This window comes from Vulpes vulpes, chromosome 12 (genome assembly GCF_048418805.1).
Source record: "Vulpes vulpes isolate BD-2025 chromosome 12, VulVul3, whole genome shotgun sequence".
Taxonomy (NCBI): domain Eukaryota; kingdom Metazoa; phylum Chordata; class Mammalia; order Carnivora; family Canidae; genus Vulpes; species Vulpes vulpes.
The window spans coordinates 48,183,594-48,206,680 of NC_132791.1; the positions used below are offsets into that span (position 1 = coordinate 48,183,594).

Sequence of the window (23,087 nt, forward strand, 5' to 3'; positions counted from 1 at the left end):
ACCTTAAAAATTCAAAATCACTACTCAGTCTGCCTAATATAGCTCTAGTTGGTAATTACCTCTTTTGACATTCTATATGGTTCATGAAAAAAACTACCAACTATAAATATTTTCAGCATTCCCTTCTGCCCAAAATTAGATGGATGCCTACATGTGATAATGAAATTTTAGGGATACTGAACGTCATTATCCTTAGGACATGGGTGCTGAAGTATTTAGAATTGAAGCAACACAATGTCTGCAACTTACAACCAAATGTTTAATGGAAAAAGAGGTTATGTATATATGTATACAAATACACCATTCATGTGTACACACAAATGTGCACATGTATCTAAGTGTTAACTGGTGAATCTAGATAAAGAATAGATGGGGGCAGTCTGGGTGGCTCAGCGGATTAGCGCCACCTTCAGCCCAGGGCATGATCCTCAAAATCTGAGATGGAGTCCCCCACATCGAGCTCCCCGCATGCAGCCTACTTCTCCCTCTGCCTGTGTCTCTGCCTCTGTCTCTCATGAATAAATAAATAAAATCTTTAAAAAAAAAAAAAAAAAGTAGATGGGTACACATTGTAGGGTTTTTACAAGTTTAAAATTTTTCAGTATAAAAAGCTGGGAAGAAAGGGGAACATAGAAAGCCCCTTTTTCATACAATCCTTGAAAATTTTGCCCCATCCTAAAAATCAAGGAACAAAGAGCATATTTGCCACTTTTAGTTAAAATATTGCAGATTCAGCATTTGTTACAGAAAACTCTCACTTCAAAGAAAAGTTCTGATACTCACATTGCCCATGTATTCTGAGAGCAGGTCCTGCAGGGCCTGACGGACAGCATTACACTCTGCCACAATTCTCTCACGCCGGTCATCACGTGTGCAAGATGAGTCAGCCATCAGGGCTGCCCCACTAATGATACTTTCTAGACGTTCCTCCAGGGAAGGTCTAAAGCGCTCCTCGCTGAAGCTCAAGGGGTCCACAATGATTTGTTTCTGCAGAGAAAATGTTATTGAATCTTAGGGTTAATCTCTGTTCCCTCCATTACAAAAGAAGGTGACCATAGTGTTGATGACAAATATTAAGATTTAATACGAAAATTCCAATGCCTAAAAAGAAAGTTATACATCTTGGTAGACGACAGCTGCACAATTTTGCCTATGGTAGATCACTTCTCAAAGAAGGCACTGGAAGTAGTATTATCCACCTGAATGGGGCCTCGGTAAGATATATCACATATGCAAACACAAATACGTCAGCATAAAAATAATGTTCACACTACTGAATCTGAACATCTCATGTCAGCCTATACAGTAGGAGTAAAGTTATCACGTGAGAATTGCAAGGAAAAGAAGTTAGTTCTCTTTTCTACATAGAGTATAAAAACGACATTAGCAGAACTGTTTCACACACAGCAAAAAAAACCACAACACTGATTTCTATCCTTTAAGTTTCAGAACGGAATGCATTTAATCAATTCTAGTCTATTTTCCTCATCTTACACATCTCATCATATTTTTAAAACAATGCAGTCTCATATTTATCCTGTTATATCTAAATTAGGGGCTCTCTTCACTTAAAGACTTCCAGGTGAACTTTAAGAGATGATGGCAATCCGTCCCAAAAAAGCCATTCTGTGAGATATAACTGCCCCAGTAAGAATAAATCCTTGCTGTCTCCTCTTCACTCCCCTGATTTCACTTAAATCCAGCTTTACCAGTGATGAGTGAGGTCAGGTCACAAGCAGGCTTCAGGTACAAGGTCAAACATCAATACCCCCGGGACAGCCTTGCTCCAGTTTTTCCATTTAATACAATTTATCCTCACACTGGCAAATGTTTGTGCAAATACTTTGCCTTCAATTTTTCTTTATAGGGACTATTCTTACTGATTTCAAATACCAAGTTTTTTCTTTAAAAAAAGCTTGCCCTTTCCCATTAAGTATACATTTCTTCTTTCCATTCCCAACAACCCTCAGTTTCAAAACTGAACATTCAATGCTTTGAGTTCATGATTAACCTACATTTTAGCTGACCATTTTTCTTACCAGATTAAGTTATTACAAGAATTCTCTGCTCAAAATTCAATCTACAATGCCTTCTGACCAATAGGACTGAGGAATGAATGGTCATAGAATCCTAAAACAGTCATTGAGCTCCAATGGGCCTGTAATCGTTTTGTCCAACCCCCTCATTTTGTGAATTCTCACTCTAGCCCCAAGAGGTTAAGTAGTCTCTGACAGTTACTACTTAAGTTTAGGGCAAAATGTAATACTAAATGCCTTCAAAGAGGCATACCTAAGACTGACAAATTTGAGGTGAGGTGGGTAAAAGTGTCAATACATCTTAAAATGCAGCATAAGAGTTTACTATAAAGTCATTTAAGGTTTAAGGCTTCAGGGTAAAAAGTCAGTTCTAACATCAGGGTCTGTAGAATTAACATTATCTTTATGATTTATGAAGTCTTAAATCAGTCATATATATCTGCAATGATCACCCTTTACCCAAGCCAAAGTAAAGGGTGAGACAAAAGAAGAAAAGATAAAGCCAAGGAAACTGTTAAAAACAAAATGCACTCCATTATATAGATTCTCTGCTTCAAAGCATCCCTACTTATGAAAAGACGCTGGCCACGTGGAAGGCAATTTTCTCTTATGTCAACCCCTCCCCCCCCAAAAGAGAGTAACCCAACAGTTGGTATAAAAGAAAACAAAATTAAAAAAAGAAATCTTAAATTGCTGCCATCTACTGGAAGCCATGAGGCACTGTGGGTAGAAGTTTTTAAAAAAATAGAAAATAAAAAAATAAAAAATAAAAACCCACCAAGAAAATTAAGATTAGAGTTGATATATAGCAGAGTATACAGAGAACATATATACAGAACAGATCCAGGGCATCAGCTATAAAAGATAACTATATGAAATTATGCTGAGAGTACTTTATGCCCAAATTTGCTTCTACCTGATTAAATTTTATATATTACTACAATTTAATCATTTAGAATTACATCTAGGCAGACAAGTAAGATTAACATGACAATACTTCTGTCATCATCACTTAAAACGTCTGGGAAAAACCCACTAGACTGTGAACTCCTGGAGGACAGTCTCTCCATGCACTCTGCCTCTATCTCCCAAAGCTTTACATTTGCCAAAAGGTTAAAATCTTGGGTGAAATGAACTAAACTCATATTCTCAACAGATAATGACCCCAAGGGAAACATAATTTTCATAAAGGAATTCAGAAGTTCAACAGAAAAGAAAAACAAAAAGAGGGAAAAGAATATGTTGTAAGCCAAATCAACATCAAGTAGACTGATGATTTCTAAAATTTCTTTTTGACATACAGATTGCCTCAAATCTAAGTAGGAAATGAATTTTCTTAAGAAACCATGATCACATTTCCCTAGAAATCTCTTAACTTTGGGCGATGGTCAAGAACCTGAAGTTTCCTCCCAAGTATAACTTACATCAAAATTATTGAGCGCATATGCCAGTTCTCCTCCTCCTCCACCCTGGTGCTGGGAAGCATCATCTGATGCAGTGGCTTGGGCTGCATTGGAAATGCCTGTGACCGCTTGCTGCAGCTGCTTATATATCAGGTCTCTGTTAGCCTTATAGGCTGCAACATCAGGGTGCTGTAGGCACGCCTGGGATGCAGTATAGAGGATTGGAACGTTTTTCTGCAAGATTCCTCTGGCTGCAGCCATCTGATCACGATGGCCCACATCTTTCAGTTCCTATAAAATAAGTAATCATAAAAACATTTGTCAGTAAATGCTGAAAAGTGAGAAATGCTACTAATTAGACACAATAGTTTCATCAAGAGTCTAGCTTCATAACAAAGGAGGTAGCACGGGTTATTAGGTAAGAGTTCAAACATTACCAAACCACACAGATCTGAATTTGAATCTCCAGCTCTACTTTTCCCTGGCTATTGTGATCTTATTTAAAAATCCTCCTACTCAAGGAAGCATCTGATTGGCTCAGTGTAGAGCATGTGACTTTTGATCTCTGGGTTTTTAAGTTTGAGCCCCATGTTGGATGTAGAAATTACTTAAAAATTTTAAAAATCTCTAAAAAATAAAATCCCCATACTTGGTTTCACCTTCTATAAAATAGGAGCAAAAATATAGTTCCCTAATTGTCCTGAGGATCAAATGGGATAATGCATCTAGCATTAAAGCACCTAGCACAGCACTAACTAAAAAGTAAAACTTAAAACTGAGTAACACCTTCAGCACAACTAATCCAACCAATTCCAACCAAATTAGAAAAATCATTCAGAGACTATTTAAAAGAAGGAATATTTAGTTTGAGTATTTCTCTTTTACTAAATTGTAAAAGTTCATTGAAAGAGTTTTGTGAAACTTGGTCTGGGATACCACAGATGTACATGAACTATACAAATCAGCCAAGTGAGGATATAGCAGGCTATTCTCTCAAGTACACAACTCTGTCCCCCCTTCCCTCCCATTTCCTCATCCCAAAGATGGCCTTAGGACATGCATCATTAAGGCATAAAGCTGAGGCTCAGGTGCTCCATGACTTTTATCCAAAAGTTTTTTATTTCATCTGTAATACTCTATATACATGTGGTCTTTTTTTTTTTTTAATACATGTGGTCTTAAGTGAAACTGTCCTTTCTCAATTTCCTCTACCCTATAATTATAATCCACAGTTTAAAAAATTTGAAGTTCCTGGCATGATTTCCAATACTTTGTAGGCTGAATGGATACACTAAATGACAAATAAGTGATACCAAATAAGTGACAAGCAAGATAGGAAGAGGATATTTCTGGTGTACCATTGTTACTGAAAGTGTTCAGAATGGGGGGAGAAACATTTGTCTTTAGTAAATGTGGATTACCACCACAAAAGAAAAATAGAAGTGACAATCTTAACTGACCACCAGATCAGCTCTATTTTATGTGTGAACACAGAATTTCAATGTTAATTGCACCAACTAAATCCTACATTACAAACTTAAATGTCTTTAAAAAGAGTGTTATATGTGTAAACATTAAGAAAAAATTAAGAAAGGCCAAAGTCAATAACTCAATTTGAAGTCTGACTTAGCCATTTAATGGCTCATCTTTTTTAGATGAGTTCCTAATTAAGCATTAGAGACACCTAAGTGGCTTCTTTTTCTTCTGATCCTTCATCTCACGATATATTTTAGGTTTGCATCTTCATTCAAACCTTGTATAATATGACAGCTTACTTTTCCTCCTAGAATTCTTTTCTCATTTGGAATCTGAATTTGCAAGTAATAGCTCAGAGTACTCCAAATGCCCTGTAGCACAGTACATTAGGCTAAATATTCAGAAACAGGACCCTGTGGATTTAAAAAATCAGCGATTATTTACAGACTCAAGCTATGACAGGGGGCCAAGGCTATCCATTACGTTTAAACAGATGCTGCATCTGTTCTGTGTGGCATATTCTAAATGTCTTGCCCTCACCACCACCTCAGGGCCTTAAAGTCTTCTAGGAAGGCATTTGCCTCTAAGTACTTGTATTGTCCTCTATTTAATAAAATGCTTTGCAATTAGCTCTGGAATTCTTCCCTAGGTATCTATAACCTAGATCAGTATAGTCTCTTGTAAAGGTTACCAAAGAAACCTCTGGTCACCTGAAGTTAGTAAGTGCCACAATTACTACTCAACACTTGACTTTCCCAAAGCCACTGCCTGCCCTGGTGTATGAGAACTTCTGCCTTTCTAAAAACTACACTAGGTAAAATATGCAGAAACAGGAACCCATGGATTTAGAGAATTGATGATCATCTCAAGACTCAAGGTGTGACCTAACCATTATGTTTAAGCAGCTGGTACACATGCATGTGGCATTTTCTACATTTTACCCACACCAAAATTCATGACAGACAGACTATTTACCAAATTGGGGAGGGAGGAGTGTGTCTTAATCTATGGTGAAAATGACAACTAAATATCATCATTTGGGCAGCCCCGGTAGCTCAGCGGCTTCACACCACCTCCAGCCCAGGGCGTGATCCTGGAGACCTAGGATCGAGTCCCACATCGGGCTCCCTGCATGGAGCCTGCTTCTCACTCTACCTATACCTCTGCCTTTCTCTCTCTCTCTCTCTGTGTCTCTCATGATTAAATAAATAAAATCTTTTTTAAAAATTAATTAAAAAAAATAAATATCATTTGTCCTAACTGCTAACATGTTCTGCTTTCTCTAAGAACCATGTTTGCCATGATACAAAGAAACTAGATTTTGTTAAGATAGGAAAATGGACACTATCACAAGACGGCACTATTTACTATCTATATAGTGGTGATAAGTAATCTGTATTGGTGAAAAAAATGAGCTACTGAGGAATTTAATAGATTACTTATGAAACTAGAGCCCCTTAATCTACCTTAACCTTCATGATTCCCAAACTTTATCAATCCAATTATGTTTTAGGGCAGCCGGGGTGGCTCAGAAGTTTAGCGCCGCCTTCGGCCCCAGTCGTGGTCATGGAGACCTGGGATCGAGTCCCAGGTCAGGCTCCCTGCATGGAGCCTGCTTCTCCCTCTGCCCGTGTCTCTACCCCGCCCCCTCTCTGTCTCTCATGAATAAATAAATGAAATTTTTTTAAGAGTAAATAAATAAATACATACATACATACATACATAAATAAATCCAATTATGTTTTAAGCAGGCTCAGGAACAAACTGAAAACAAAGAAATCACTGCTTTCTACATGCTTTTTGAACTAACCATAACAGGCAGTGAACAAGAAACAAAAGCTAAGTTCTAAATAATCTATAGCACTCTCTCTACCCAAGAGCTAGAAAGTCAAGTAAAAGTTTCCTCTCCTTTCCTTCTTAACAATATAAAATCGTAGCCATACACACATGTGATCAGATACCTTATCTTGGATTTAAACAATCATACTTAAAAAGAAAGGGCCTTGGGGATCCCTGGGTGGCGCAGCGGTTTGGCGCCTGCCTTTGGCCCAGGGCGCGATCCTGGAGACCCGGGATCGAATCCCACGTCAGGCTCCCGGTGCATGGAGCCTGCTTCTCCCTCTGCCTGTATCTCTGCCTCTCTCTCTCTCTCTCTGTGTGACTATCATAAATAAATAAAAATTAAAAAAAAAAATTAAAAAAAAAAAAAAAAAAAAGAAAGGGCCTGCTTGGGTGATGCAGTTGGTTAACTACTGACTCTTGGTTTCAGTTCAGGTGGTGATCTCAGGATTGTAAAATCAAGCCCTGAGTCAGGCTCCACACTCAGCACAGAGTCTGCTTGAGATTCTCTTTCCTTCTCCCTTGGCTACTCCTACTCATGCTTTCTCAAACAAATAAATATATCTTTGGGGGGGAGCGGGGCCCATAGGCAAAACCAGGTACCATTTCTCAAGCAAGGCCTGATTATTTACACTTCAAACACATGACTAGGGCCCTGGGTGGCTCAGTCGGTTCAGAGTCTGCCTTTGGCTTAGGTCATGATCTTGGGGTCCTGGGATGGAGCCCCGCATAAGGCTACCCACTCTGTGTGTACCTGCTTCTGCCTTTCCCTCTGTCTGCAGCTCCCCCTTGCTTTTTGTGCACATGCTCACACTCTGTCAAATAAATAAAATCTTTTAAAAACACACACATTACTATCCATTACGACTGTGTCTGTTCACATTTTAAGAAAAAGAAATCATGAAAGCCAGAGTTCATAGACTAGGTAAGAAACATTATATTTTTAGCAAATATCTCAACAAGCTCTATGTACCTGAGTGGGTGGAATGTAAACATCAAAGTATTCCATCTCTAGCAGGCTGAAGAGACAGAGTTGACTGCAAAGGCAGTCCTCACAGCAACTAGGGTCAATGCCTCTGCCATTTATTTTACCCTTACAAGAAGAGACCCCAGAGCCTAACGGAAACTCAACACTTCTAGAGAGCAAATTATACTCCAGCCCAAAAAAATAACAGATTAGGACCAAACTTAGAATCCCATTCCAGGATGGATCTGCAGTAGAAAAAAAGTGGCTTATTCGCTTTTCATTAAATATTTAGTGAACACTACCACATCTGGGCAATGATCTAGGCACTAGGAATTATAACAGCAATTTAAACAGACAAAAATCCCTACCCCTGGGGCCAGACAGCCTGGGTTTGTTTGTTTGTTTATTTATTTAAGATTTTATTTATGAGAGACAGAGAGAGAGAAGCAGAGAGAGAAGCAGGCTCCATGCAGGGAGCCCAATGTGGGACTCGATCCCGGGACTCCAGGATCACGCCCTGGGCCAAAGGCAGGCGCTCAACCGCTGAGCCACCCAGGTGTCTCCAGCCTGAGTTTAAAACCTGGCTCCACCTGACTACATTAATGACCTTGCCAAATTTTAACCTCCCTGTGCTACAGTTCTTTCATCTATAAAAATGATCAATTTTAGTATCTACTTTATATTACTTTGTGAAGATTAAATGAGTCTGTATTCACAAAGAGTTTATAACAGTTTTTAGCACACAGAAAACACCTTTTTAGAGTTATTCATTATTATTTTCAGCAACATCCTTATTACCACCACCAGATCATGCCCCAGAAAAACCTTAAGGAGAAACAGATAAATTTCAAAGAGCCTAAAGATCTTATGAGGGTTAGCATTTCCTCAATGGGTGCTTACTGCTTAAATGATACAAGGGCAGCTAAAGAAGCCAGTATAGGGGCACCTGGGTGGCTCAGTTGGTTAAGTGGTTGCCTGTGGCTCAGGTCAGAATTCCAGGGTCCTGGGATGGAACCCCACCTCAGGCTCCACACTCAGTAGGTTGTCTGCTTCTCTCTCTCCCTCTTCCCCCCTACTCATGCTCTGTCACTCTCTTAAATAAATAAAATCTTTTAAAAATAATAAAAATAAAGAAGCCAGTATATACATCACACCCAAATATCGCTCTTTAGTAAATACTCATTTTTTGGACTATGGGCTATCTGCAAAGGTAAGAGTCTCCATGAGAAGGTAAATTATTACATACAATGCCTGAGGAAAGAAGAAAAAGTAAAAGGCAAAAACAGTCTAAAGGACTAAGCACACAGCAGTACAGGAATCCTGCCAGAAAACACACTGCGAAAAAATGTTACAATTACTGAAGGAGACCAGTGGGCAATATCCAAAAGGGAGAATGAAGTTTCCACCAGGCTGGGATCTTAGGGTAAAATGAGTAGGCAGACATTTAATTCCCAAAGAAAGCATTACTTTACAGGAATACACACCAAGACCCACAACCTACAAAAGAGTATTTTATGATCAGGAGGCACAAAGGAGCCCACAGCCAGCCAACTCAGACTCTACTGCAGAGGGTTAAGGCCAAAGGTTTAAGAATTAGGCCCAAGGAAAACTATAAATGACCAGGATATACTATAAAAACAAGACAACTATGCTATAAAGGTATGGGGAAAGTACAGGGAAACCACGAGGCTGTTAAGACACTTAGGCCAGATGAGACAGGGAGGCAGCAGTCACCAGAATCCAGGGAGCAAGGTGTGTGGAGAATATCACCTGACAGGAGCTTTGACTTTTAGCCACCCAGATCAACAAGCAAGGTGGGAACCAGGGGAATGAATCCCAGGCCTTGCTCTTCTATCTCCTCTGATCCCTACTGATGCTCCCACTGGCCAAACCCAACCAGGACCTTGAGGGCAAAGGAGCCCTGGATATAGTCCAGACAAATTAGGTTTCTGGGGCAGAGAACTGGATGAACAAGGGTGACAAAGAGATATGGAGGGATAAATAAGAATAAATAAGAATACCCAGCATGTTAAGTAATAACTTCAAGATTTTAATTACATCTTATTTCAGAAATACATGAAATTCAGTGTTGGTTATTTTTTTTTTTTAAGTACATCAGGGATTATGTTCAAGGAACTCTTCATGTATTTTGGCATACAGAATAAAAAAGACAGGCAAGTATTACTTTTCAGTAAGCTTTTCCAAAAGTCTCAACTATCATTGTGTTCTATTTCAAGAACATCATCAATTTACTTATTCTACCATTTTTGCAAAGACAGCCAATATCTTATCAGTGCAAATGTTCTCATTTTCCTCAAATAATAAGCTTCAAAAACCAAAATCATACTAGGTTTTAAGACAGTAGGACTATTCATCAAACTTTATTTTTTAAATACATATTTACTTTACGTATTCAAATGAGAATTTAGGTCAAAAACATTAAGTAAAATAAACTGTGAACATAATTGGGCCAGTGTGCTATATTTACAGAATTATCTTACTATTAAACAAGTTCTTAGAACCGATCAGGCCCAGTAAAAAGAAAAAAACTTGCAATTTATGTGATGAAAACAGAAGCCAATGCAGGGATAAGTGATAAAAACACACTAAGCCTGCAAGAACTAAATTACTCAGGCAACACATCAAATCTAGCTGTATTATCATGTGTAATATTAAGTAATAGAAATGTAAAACCAGGATCTCATATGTGCAGATCCTGTCTGCTCACAACCTAACCTTAAAATATAGTCAATAATCTTATTAAATACTTTACATATATTATTTAATCTTCTCAATCCTGTAGGGTAAAGTTTTTCCACTACTTCAATATAACTAAATGAAAGTTACTAAGAAGACTCCAAAGCTGAGGACTGCAGACACTGGACATGTACAGTACTGACTTCATTTTCCTTATGCCTGTCAGAGCTCTTGTCGGGGGTCCCTCTGTCCTCTCACTAATGATTAGTACAGAATGAGTATGTTACACAATTTAGATTTAGAGCAAATCTGTTATGGGCTTCTAGATCATTTGCTTCTAAAAAAAGATATATAGAAGAAATGGTTCTTTTTTTCTTGCTGGACACAGCCTAGAGTTTCTATTAACATCCAATACTAGGCACACTGAACACAGCAAATGGAAAATGTCAAATACCTGGATCCTTGATAATACCGCACAAAACATTTCATCTTAACCCCTCAAAGTCACATCTAAATCGAACTTCTAATTAGTGAGAAAATAAATCTCCCACTGTTCAAGCAGTTTTGGAGCTGGGTTTTCTGTGAACTGTAGCATGAAATATCCTTACTGATAGAGGTATCAGCGAACAAGAATAGATCTTTTCAAGGCTTTATGAAGAAGTATGAGCTTGATCAGAACTACGGAAGTTCTGGGTGCCTGGGTGGCTCAGTCAGTTAAGCATCTGCCTTGGCTCAGGTCATGCATGATCCCAGGGTTCTGGGATTGGGGTTCCGCATGGAGCCCCGCTCCCCCCCCACTCCAATCAGGCTCCCAGGTCAGTGGAGAGCCTGTTTGTCCCTCTGCCCTTCCCCATTGCCTGTGCATGCGAGTGCACACTCTCCCTCTCAAATAAATAAACAGAATCTTTTTAAAAATTAAAAATAAAAGACCTATGGAAGTTTTAATAAACTGGATGGTGACAAGTGCATCTCCCCTACAGCGCATACCACATCCAACAGAATGGGCACAAAGAAGACTTCAAAGCACCCTAGGTGCCAAAATGCCAAAGGGTTAGCAAAGCTTGGAAAAATAAGAACAATGATCCACATGCCACACAACACAAATTCGTAATACTATGGAAACTACTAAGGATGCTTAAAAGGGGCACCTGGGTGGCTCAGAGGTTAAGTGTCTGCCTTTGGCTCAGGTCGTGATCCTGGGGTCTTGGGATAGAGTCCTGCATCAGGCTCCCTCTGCCTCTCTCTCTCGGTCTCTCATGAATAAATGAACAAATCAAATCTGGGGATCCCTGGGTGGTTCAGTGGTTTGGCACCTGCCTTTGGCCCAGGGCATGATCCTGGAGTCCCAGGATCGAGTCCCACATCAGGCTTCCTGCATGGAGCCTGCTTCTTCACTCTGCCTGTATCTCTGCCTCTCTCTCTCTCTCTCCCCCCGAATAAATAAATCTAAAATAAAATAAAATCTAAAATAAATAAAATAAAATAAAAAATAAAGTAAAATAAAATCTTTTTTAAAAAGATGCTTAATAAGAAATACTTAAAAAGTGGCCAAATATGGGGAGAAGGGATGGGGTTAGTTTCTGATAAGCAAGTAATTCTAATAATTTTCAACTGGCTTAAGGTTTTTAAAAATCTGAATTTAACTCTACCACCAACTCAAATTAATCCTTGAAAGCACATAACAAAGACCTTATCTATCACCTCTCTAGACACAATTGCAAATTGCCAAGCTATTTAAAGTAAAATTTCCATGAGAATTAAAACAGGGGTATAACATGAATGAAACTTAATTACAGTTTTATTAACAATACTAAAAGGATACTTCATAAATTATATGTTTCAATGGAACTATACTGGCAGAGGGAGGTACTGTTACCTTCAGAAAACTTAAGTAAAATCGATTTTTCCTACCAGATAATAATATAAACAACCTTAATATATGCCCCAAATCATGATTGTACCTGTTGTCTTTTGGCTGCCATAATGTTCAGCTTATCCACTTCAGGTTTTAGGGCTTTATACTGTATTCCTAAGTCTTGTTCAGTGCCAGCATTCCTCAGTTTCAAGATACCTTCTTCCACCTATAAAACATACCCCTAAATAAGAAAAATTCTAAACAATACAAATCTGTGTCTAAAAAAAGATCTATACTATTTTATTCCTTTTAACAGCTACTCAGATAGCAATCTAAACTTTTTCTTCAGTTTCCAAGGCCCTCAAATATTTGATCACCTCCTACATGGGAACATTATATTGACTTCTATCTAAAATGTTACAATTTAACATATCTTGGCTTCTTAACTCTGGAACAAGAAAATGCTTAATCACTAGTGCAGAAGGAAAGAGTCAAAACAGTACCTTTGCTACAAGTTCATTAAAATCAAGGCTGCATAAGCTGATAGCACAGCCAGTCTGAGGTGTACTTAGAGGGGAACAGAAAATGGAAACTAAAGGAAAACATTCCTGGTCCACTTAGGTAAACCAAGTTCAAAACAAAACAAACTCTAAGGAATGCTGAATTAACTATGGCCAGCAGCAGCCTCACTGTGATGCAAAGGACAAAATTACAGAGACAGGCCTATACTTACAACTTTCAGCTGAACAAGTAATTTGTAGACATCTGCCATGTCAGCCAAAATAAGCAGGCGGGTAACAGCAGAGAGCAAAGCTCGAGCTGCCCGAACCATGTTGCCACGCTTCACAGAAGAACAGGGATCATCTGCAAACTCTCCGGCTGCAGTCTTCATCAAATCACCTGTTTTACAGCATAAAAAAACAAACTCATCAGTAATGAACTAAATAAGTGGTCTTCGTCAAAAATAATAATTCAAACTTTGTATAGTTCATGCACAGAATTTAATTTAAGGGCTCTCATTTTTATTGTGTTTTCTTTTGTTTGTTTTACAGGTCACTAAGAAAAGCACTCTCATATACTGCTGGTGAAAACAGTATCTGGAAAGTGATTTGGTGATATATATATAAAGAGACTTAAAAACACTCCTTTCAAAAAAGAGCTTTAAAAAAAATTAAAAAAAGAGCTTTAAGTCTCCTAAGGGGGGGGGGGGCCCTCCTAAGGGGGGAAAAAGATTTCTGGGGGGGGGGGGGGGGGGATGGATCTAATGTGATCTACCCTCACATCCACAAAATGATACAGAAATACAGCAACCAATAGGTAGGACCTCCACACTTCATTAACTACCTTGAGAAAGGCAAAGGCTTACTGGCATATGAAAAGATAAAGCTGAATCAATGACTAATTCATTTTCCTCATAGTAAGACAATGACAACAGCTCAAATGCTCAACAATAACAATCTAGTTAAGTAAATTATGTAATATCCTACAATTGACTATTATGCAAATATCAGACTATATATGAAAAAATGTTAAAATTTATGATGAAACTGGGCAGCCCCGGTGGTGCAGCGGTTTAGCACCGCCTACAGCCCAAGGTGTGATCCTGGAGAACCAGCATCAAGGGATCGAGTCCCACGTCAGGCTCCCTGCATGGAGCCTGCTTCTCCCTCTGCCTGTGTTGTCTCTGCCTCTCTCTGTGTCTCTCTCATGAATAAATAAATAAAATCTTTAAAAAAAATTATGATGAAACTGTAAGCATAAAAAAAAAAAGAAACTGTAAGCATAAAGAAAACAAAAAAAATCTATGCAATATGTTTTTTAAAAAAAAGAGAAAGAAGACAGGAATCCAAAGGCAAATAACAGTTCTACTAGGTTACAATCTCTTTACATTATTCTGTACTTATAAAACTATTTTCCATAATGAATATGTATTATATCCATAATTTAAAAAGTTACACCAAAAACATATACATTTTACTATAGTTATTAGGAATATGAGATTATACAATCCTAAATTCAACAATACTAAGAATTTATTTATAACGCTTCTTAGACACTTGTAAAATAACTTGTTTTTTTTTTAAGATTTATTTATTTATTTATGATAGACACACACACACACACAGAGAGAGAGAGAGAGAGAGAGAGGCAGAGACACAGGCAGAGGGAGAAGCAGGCTCCATGCCAGGAGCCCGACGTGGGACTTGATCCCGGGACTCCAGGATCGCACCCTGGGCCAAAGGCAGGAGCTAAACCACCGAGCCACCCAGGGATCTCACCTTACACTTTTTGTCATTCATTTCTATTAATAATCATTTTGAGTGCCTACTGGCCCTCTTTTCTTATAGCAAAAAATGGAGGGCCAGAACTGTGTTCCAGCAGTTATACAGTATACAGTTATACAGTACCTATATGATGACTACGTTTGGGTTCCTGGAAAAATAATTACTCCCTCCCTTGGCTGAATATGTCCACTCAAGATTAAAGCCTAAAGGCCATTCACTCAGTTCTTCCACTAAAATTAAACTCTCCCAAGAAGCCTAGTGACTTCTGAACAGTCCTACCAGATTTCTCCTAGCTATCAAATTTAGCTGCAGAATTTGAGCTTAGGGGGGGAAAGGTTGAATTCAGTCTCAAATTCATGTACTAATTGGGCTCAGAAGCCCCATATAGTATTAAGAGTAAAGATTAAAAAAAAAAAAAAGAGTAAAGATAATTTCTACCTATGTCAAGTCAGATATAACTCACAATGAAGAATTTCAGAGTTAAAAAATTTTCCTAGACCTAAGATACAGACATAGAAAGATAAAGACATATGGCAATGATTATATGGATACATAACACTGAAAATATTATTGTATGATACTTTAAAAGACTGAACTCATTTATTCATATATTTATTGCATCCATTGGTATCAAAGTCTGAATTAGGTGTCAGTGATACAGCACACAGGACACAGTCCATGTCCTCATGGAACTGTAAAGGTGGGGGCAGAAGACAGATAAGCAATTAAAGCCTGATTAAGGCAAACATCTCGGGGCACCTGGGTGGCTCAGTGGTTGAGCATCTGCCTTCCACTCCGGTTTTGATCCCAGGGTTCTGGAGTCCCGCATCGGGCTCCCTGCAGGGAGCCTGCTTCTCCCTCTGCCTGTGCCTCTGCCTCTTCTTGTGAATAAATAAAATCTTTAAAAATAAAAGTTAAAATTAGGGATCCCTGGGTGGTGCAGCAGTTTGGCGCCTGCCTTTGGCCCAGGGCACGATCCTGGAGACCCGGGATCGAATCCCATGCCGGGCTCCCGGTGCATGGAGCCTGCTTCTCCCTCTGCCTATGTCTCTGCCTCTCTGCCTCTCTCTCTCTCTCTCTCTCTTTGTGTGTGTGACTATCATAAAAAAAAAAAAAAGTTAAAATTAAAAAATAAATAAATCTGCTAGGGATACATAGCTGAACAGGACTATCTCTGCTTTCAAGTAGTTTATAATCCAGAAAAAGAACATGATCATACAGAAATTATGTGGCATTTTAATGCACAAGCTATAAGAAAGACATGAAAGTACACAGAGTTTCAAAGGAGAAAGCACTAACAACCAGCCTGAGGAAGAAGTGAAATGCCAGCAACAGTTTTTATGGGAAACATGGTACTCTGAAACAGGCTATGCTCTCAAAGGATGGGAAGGATTTCTGGCATTAGTATTAAGGAAGTTAGCATCTCAAGCAAAAGGAACAGCAACATAATATCCAGCATTTATTATATATCCACTCTACATATTTTATTTAATCCTATAAATCACCCCAAAAGTAGATGGTATTAGCCCATCTATACCAATGAGACAACTAAACCTTAGAAAAGCTAACTAACTTAATCACACTATCAGGTAAGACAGTAAGTGGAAGAGCCAGGATTTGTAATGCCAATGTTTATGCTGTTAGAACCACTTATCAAGTCGAGATACATAATAATAAGGCATATTTGGAGGCGGAACCCTCCAGTCTAACTGGGATGTGAAGGACATGTATAGAAAGAGAAGATGGGGATGGAAAAGCCATGGACAAAAAGTACAAAGAATTCCTGAGCCAAAGAGGGAAGTCAAAGTCACAGATACACAGGATTAACCCAACAAAAGCACATAAAATAAATCTGACCACACAGATGGGTCAGAAGCCAAAGTGAGAGCTCAGGAAAGAATAGTAATAGATTATAAAGATAGGCGTCAAATGATTTAACAACCTTTCATAATAAAGAGTGAAGAAAAAGAAAGCATCAAAGGTGACTTAAAGGTTTCAAGCTAGGGTTGTAGTTAGAGAAAAGGGCAAGAGCACTGTATGAAGATTTAAAAGGGGAGGGGGTAAAAGGTAGCCCCTCAGACTGTGAAATTAGGAGCAGAGGACAAAGACTTCCTTTTCTGAAAAAAGAAACAAAGAGAACCAAGGTGACAAAAAAAATCAAATGCATACATACAGATCAAAAGAAAAGAACTGAGATTCCAGAAATACAGTCAATGAATTTTCAACAAGGCTGCCAAGACCATTCAATAGGAAAAAAACAGTCTTTCAAACAAACAGTACTGGGACAATGGATTTCCACACGCAAAAGAATGAACTTGGACCTCTACCTCACACCATATAGTTTCAAAGCAGATCTAAACTTAAATTTAAGAGCTACAATTATTAACATTTAGAAGAAAACATTAACATATTTCTTCATGGCCTCTGAACAGGCAACAGTTTCTAAGCTAGGACACCAAAAGGATAAATAATAGAAGAAAAACTAGATAAAACAGCATCATCAAAATCTGAAATTTTTGTGCTTTAAAAGACACCACCAGAAAGTGAAAAGATCAACAGAAGAAAATTTCTGAAAACGGTCTATAAAATAAAAATCTAGCAGATACAATATAAAAAGAACCCATATGACTAAATAAAAAGTCCAATTTAAAATAAGCAAAGGTATTAAAGGTATCTCTCCAAAGATGATATATGAACAGCTAATAAGCACATGAAAAAATGCTCAGTCTCATCAGTCATAAAGGCAATGTATAACAAAAATCACAATATCACTTCAGGTCTACTGGGAAAGCTAAAATCAAAGATAATAATAAATGCTGGTGAGAAATGTGCGGAAACTGGAAATGTCATACTCCATTGGTGGGAATGTGAAATGGTGCAGTGACTTTGAAAACACTCTAGTAGGTCCTCAAAAGGTTAAATGTAAAGTTACAGTATGATCCAGCAATTCCACTCCTAGGTATATTCCTAAAACACTGAAAATGTAGGTCTACACAAAAACTTATACATAAATGTTCATAGCAGCACTATTCACAATAGCTGAAATGTGAGAACAACCAAAACATTCATCTACTAATGAATGGATAAAGAAAATGTGGTATTATCCATATGACAGTTAACCATAAAAAGGAATTAAGTACTGATACATGCTACAACATGAATGAATCTTCTGAGCATATACTATGTGAAAGAAGGCAGTTACAAAAGGCCACATATTGTATTATTCCATTGATGTGTAATGTCTAAAATAAGTAAATCCAGAGAGAGACAAAAGCCAGATTAGTGGTTGCCAGCAGGTGGGGTAAAAAGAAAGAGTGAGGACTAAATGCTAATAGGTATGGGGTTTCTTTCTGGAGTAATGAAAATGTTCTGGAGTTACATAGTAGTGAATGGCTGCACAACCTTGTAAATATATTAAAAACCACTGAACTGTACATTTTAAAAGAGTGAATATTATGGAATGTGAATTATGGCTCAATAAAGACCTAAAGAGTATCAAATGCAGTGACTTCAAAGAGCACAGGCCTTGGAGTTTGAGATAAGCCTAAATTTTGGCTTTTCCACTTACTAGCTATGTGACTAGACTTCATGGTCTGTTTTTTCTTCTCCAAAGTACAGGCAGTACTTTGCCATGAGGGACAACCAAGGTAAAACATCTAAAATGCCTTTCGTCAGCTTGCCCTAGGAAACAATACAAGGTTGGCAGAAATTATTAGGTAAAATTAGAAGAGAAGACAGAGAAAAAGGTCTTCATTGTGTTTCGTGAGCATCTATCTGTTCAACGACCACCTTTAAGAGCATTAATTAATGCCTTTTAATAACAAATGTTTACTGAATATCTTCTAGGAGCCAGGCACCATTCTAACCATTTGGGATAGAAATGAACTAACCAGGGGTGCTCAGATGGCTCAGGTGGTAAAGAGTCTAACTCCTGATTTCAGCTCAGGTCTTGATCTCAGGATCAGGGGATTAAACGTAAAGTCAGCTTGTCCCTCTCCCTCTGCTGCTCCCCCTGCAGAGATGCTATCTTTCTCCCTCTCTCTAAAATAAATAAATAAAATCTTTTTTAAAAAACTAACTAACCAGACAAAAATCCCTGCCTCCAGAGAGCTTACATTCTAATGAGAGGGGAAGATGATAAACACAATCAAGCTGTGAAACAAAAGTACTTGTGAGAGAGAACAGCAGTGATGGAAAGGACAAGGAGAATGGGGATACAATATATAATTTAAAATACGGGGATTGGAGTTCAATTTGCCCACATAGAGCATAAGACCCAGTGCTCATCCTCGGTGTCCATCGAAAGATGAATAGATACAGAAGATGTGTTCTATGTATACAATGGAATATTACTCAGCCATTAGAAATGACAAATACCCACTATTTGCTCCGACGTGGAGGGACCTGGAGGGTATTATGCTGAGTGAAATTAGTCAACAGGAAAAGGACAAACATTATATGGTCTCATTCATTTGGGGAATATAAAAATTAGTGAAAGGGAATAAAGGGAAGGGAAAGAAAATGAAACTATCAGTGAGGGTGACAAAACATGAGAGACACCTAACTCGGGGAAATGAACAAGGGGTAGTGGAAGGGGAAGTGAGTGGGGGGGGGGGGGTTGGGGTGACTGGGTTATGGGCACTGAGGGGGGCACTTGGCGGGGGGGGGTTGGGGTGACTGGGTTATGGGCACTGAGGGGGGCACTTGGTGGGATGAGCACTGGGTTTTAGGCTATATGTTGGCAAATTGAACCCCAATAAAAAAAGAAATTAAAAAAATAAAATCATTAACATCATGAATGAATGAATGAATAGATAGATAGATAAATAAATAAATACGGGAATCAAGTCAGACTTCAATGAAAAGGCACCACTTGAGAAGTCTTAAAAAAGGAAGCACAGGAGCAATCTGGCTCTTTAAAAAAAGTTCCAAAGAGAGGGAGCACCAACTCAAAGGACCCAGGGCAGATGCACACAAAAACAATCCTGTAGGGACGCCTGGGTGGCTCTGCGGTGGGGTGTCTGCCTTTGGCTCAGAGCGTGATCCCAGGATCCGGGATCCAGTCCCACATCACACTCCTTGCTGAAGGCCTGCTTCTCCCTCAGTCTGTGTCTCTGCCTCTCTGTGTGTCTCTCATGAATAAATAAATAAATCTTTTTTAAGAAACAAAACAAAACAATCCTATAAAGTCAAGGAAGCCAGTGTAGCTGATAAGGAGGGAATGAGAAGGAGCAACTTTGTGGGAGATGCAAAAGACAGATTTCAAGGATAACAGAACAAGAATAATCTTTGAAGAATCTGGTCTGTGACCAGGAGGAGAAATCATGGGCCTATTAAAGAAACTTTCTTCATGTGCGTAGATGGGTAGCAGTAAAATAGCAAAGAATAGGATCATAAAATTAGAAGTCACACAGACAGAAACTGCAGTTTTGCCACTAAACAGGCCTCAGTTTCCACAACTGTAAAACAGATGATACAGATAATCCTCTCTTTGCACAGTAGTACAGGTCCATAAAAACAACCATACAAGCTCTAACACTGCAAAGTAAACTTAATTGGAAAATTATGATTACCCTGTGACCTATCACATTTTTTGACAAAATGTTAAAATCTCCTTTACTACTAAGTATAAATATATAGAGAAATGAAAAAAATAGTACAATTAATATTTAATACACCGTTACTTACAACATTATAAACAATGAGAATTAGTGTTTTTTCTTTGTAAGAGAACTACACAAAGTTTCTGAATACCACATGCCTTCTTCAGCATTTAACTTAGGATACAGATAATGCATCTCTTCTGCCCCTGGCAAATTGTCCTACCGCTTCTAAATTTGGATCAGTTTCCAACATCTTATCCTTTGCACTTTCAATGTCACGAAATATCTCCAAGAGTTCCTTTAGTGTAAAGGTTTTGAACACACCACCCTGTCTTGGACACCATCACTCTTCGTTCAGCCACTTTCCTCCAGTAACTTTGTCAGTAACTCTGCCTTCACTAAGTCCCTCTGACTGCCTATCTAGAATCTCTTTATTTAAACAAAAACAAAACAAAACAAAACAAAAAAGACTTCTTAAGGGGGGTTGGGGAAAGGGAAAGGGCAGAAGGAGAGGGAGGGTTTTTTAAATTATTATTTTAGATTTTTCTACGTATTTATTTGAGAGAGAAAGTATGTGCAAGAGTGTGGGGGAGGGCAGAGGGAGAGAATCTCCAGCAGACTGCACTGAGCCCCACATGGGGCTCAATCTCACGACCCCAAGATCAGGGCCTGAGCTGAAACCAAGAGTTGCCTGTTTAAACAGCTGCATCCCTCAGCAGTAGTGTCAACATTTCCAGTCAGCTATTTCTCCTATAACTTAGTTTACATTATATTCAAATTTAAATTCCAGGCTTATCCCTTTTTGTTGTTTTGCTGCACTTCCATCTTTGTTAGCAAATTTGTTTTTTTTTTTTTTTTAAGATTTTATTTATCCATTCATAGACACAGAGAGAGAGGCAGAGACACAGGCAGAGGGAGAAGCAGGCTCCATGCAGGGAACCAAACCTGGGACTCGATCCAGGGTCTCCAGGACCACACCCCAGGCTGTAGGCGGTGCCAAACTGCTGCGCCACCGGGGCTGCCCAGCAAATTTGTTCTTTCTCCATCTCACAACCTTCTCACAGATCATAACCTGAGCTGCTATCAAGAGTTGGATGCTCAACTGAATGAGCCACCAAGAAGTCCTGGAGGACTGGTATTATTTAACTAAACTGTGTAAGGGAAATCTGTACATAGTGGAACCATGCAAAAGTGAGTATTGCCTGTATCTACTTCCTAGGGTTGCTGTAGAGATGAAGAAAATGTTCAATAAACTGCTTATGACAGTGCCTGAATGCCCATACGATCTATTACCACTACTGGAATTATAGATAAAGGGGGAGAAGAAGGCAAAAGATACAGAAGACACATAATTGACAAATGAAGATTCTAGATCACAAACAGAACATACATAATCAAGACAACAGGAGGAAGTAAGAGCCAAGAAAGGGGAAAAGGAGGTTCTTGGACCCTCATATGAGAAGTGAAAGCAGAGGTAGCAAAAGGCTGGCTTCCAGACAGTATGAAGCTCAGCCTAAACATTGAGCAGGGTGGATAAGGAAGTGAGGGCTGGTGAGTGGAATAAACTCAGAATCAGCTGCTACTGAAAATGAAAGACAGTTAGCCTGGGATACGTATAAAAAACCGGAGGTGGAAGAAAAGGCCCAGATCAGGTTAAACAGGATCAACTTAAAGTAGATTCTTAAAATTATACTCCAACTAAAATGAATCAAAATTCATTCATGATTAGCTTACATTCAAATGGACAAATATGGTAGATAATTTTAAATTTAATTTTAATCACTTATAATCACTGTATTAATCCCACAATTTTTTTTTTTTTACCAACTCTAATCTCTTTCACCAAAACTTCCTCCTTCTAAATTCTTACTCCCACACAAGTTCCTCTTCAATAGCCTCATGACTTCTACAGCTAGCATATCAGTCCAAACTAAAATCAGGCCAAATGACAACAAATAAGTAGGAAAAAAGTGGGATCCCTGGGTGGCGCAGCGGTTTGGCGCCTGCCTTTGGCCCAGGGCGGATCCTGGAGACCCGGGATCGAATCCCACGTCGGGCTCCCGGTGCATGGAGCCTGCTTCTCCCTCTGCCTGTGTCTCTGCCTCTCTCTCTCTCTCTCTCTCTCTCTCTGTGTGACTATCATAAATAAATAAAAATTAAAAAAAAAAAGTAGGAAAAAAGAAAAGTAAATTAAGTACATATACGTCCACCCTAATCTCTTCTAGCTCAAAGCCATAATGACACATCTTTAACTTCACAGCTAACAGCATTAGTAATGAAAACAATACATCAGAAATAAACCATATGGTAGATTAAAATCTTCACATTTTCTCTACTCACAAACCTATAAACAAATATGTAAATAAGCCATTACCTAAAAACAAGGTCCACAAGCTTCTGCTGAATGGTCATCTCTCTAAAATGATCATCACACTAAGACTGATTTTAGATGTTTACTACGTGTTAAAAAGTAAATAGAAGAATCAAGAATTCTTTAGAACAGGGATTCTGGGTGGCTCAGCAGTTTGGTGCCTGCCTTTGGCCCAGGGCATGATCCTGGAAACCTGGGATCAAGTCCCATGTTGGGCTCCCTGCATGGAGCCTGCTTCTCTCTCTCTGCCTATGTCTCTGCCTCTATCTCTCATGAATAAATAAATTTTTTAAATCTTTTTTTTTTTTAAATTCTTCAATAAATTGGGGCACATGGATGGCTCAATTGGTTGAGCGTCTGCCTTGAGTTCGAGTCCTAATCCGAGGGTCCTGGGACTGTGCTCCACATTCGGGCTCCCTGCTCAACAAAGAGTCTGCTTCTTCCTCTGCCTGTCCCTCTCCTAACATGCTTTCTCTCAAATAAATTTTAAAAATCCTTAAAGAAAAAAAAAAGAATAAAATTTAACTGTCAGTTTACAGAGCAAAGTTTTAAGAG

General features: G+C 38.7%; 1 protein-coding gene across 6 annotated transcripts in view; it reads right to left on the minus strand.

Annotated features, from left to right (window-relative positions):
- Window positions 1-23,087, minus strand: part of CTNNA1 (catenin alpha 1) — a 308,835-nt gene that overhangs the window by 111,002 nt on the left and 174,746 nt on the right. For all 6 annotated transcript variants that reach the window (XM_072728459.1, XM_072728463.1, XM_072728464.1 and 3 more), the window contains 4 exons: window positions 13,007-13,173; window positions 12,380-12,499; window positions 3,461-3,730; window positions 784-987 (listed from right to left, as the gene is read on the minus strand). In XM_072728459.1, the coding sequence (XP_072584560.1) occupies window positions 784-987; window positions 3,461-3,730; window positions 12,380-12,499; window positions 13,007-13,173 (761 nt within the window). The remainder of the gene's footprint in view (window positions 1-783; window positions 988-3,460; window positions 3,731-12,379; window positions 12,500-13,006; window positions 13,174-23,087) is intronic.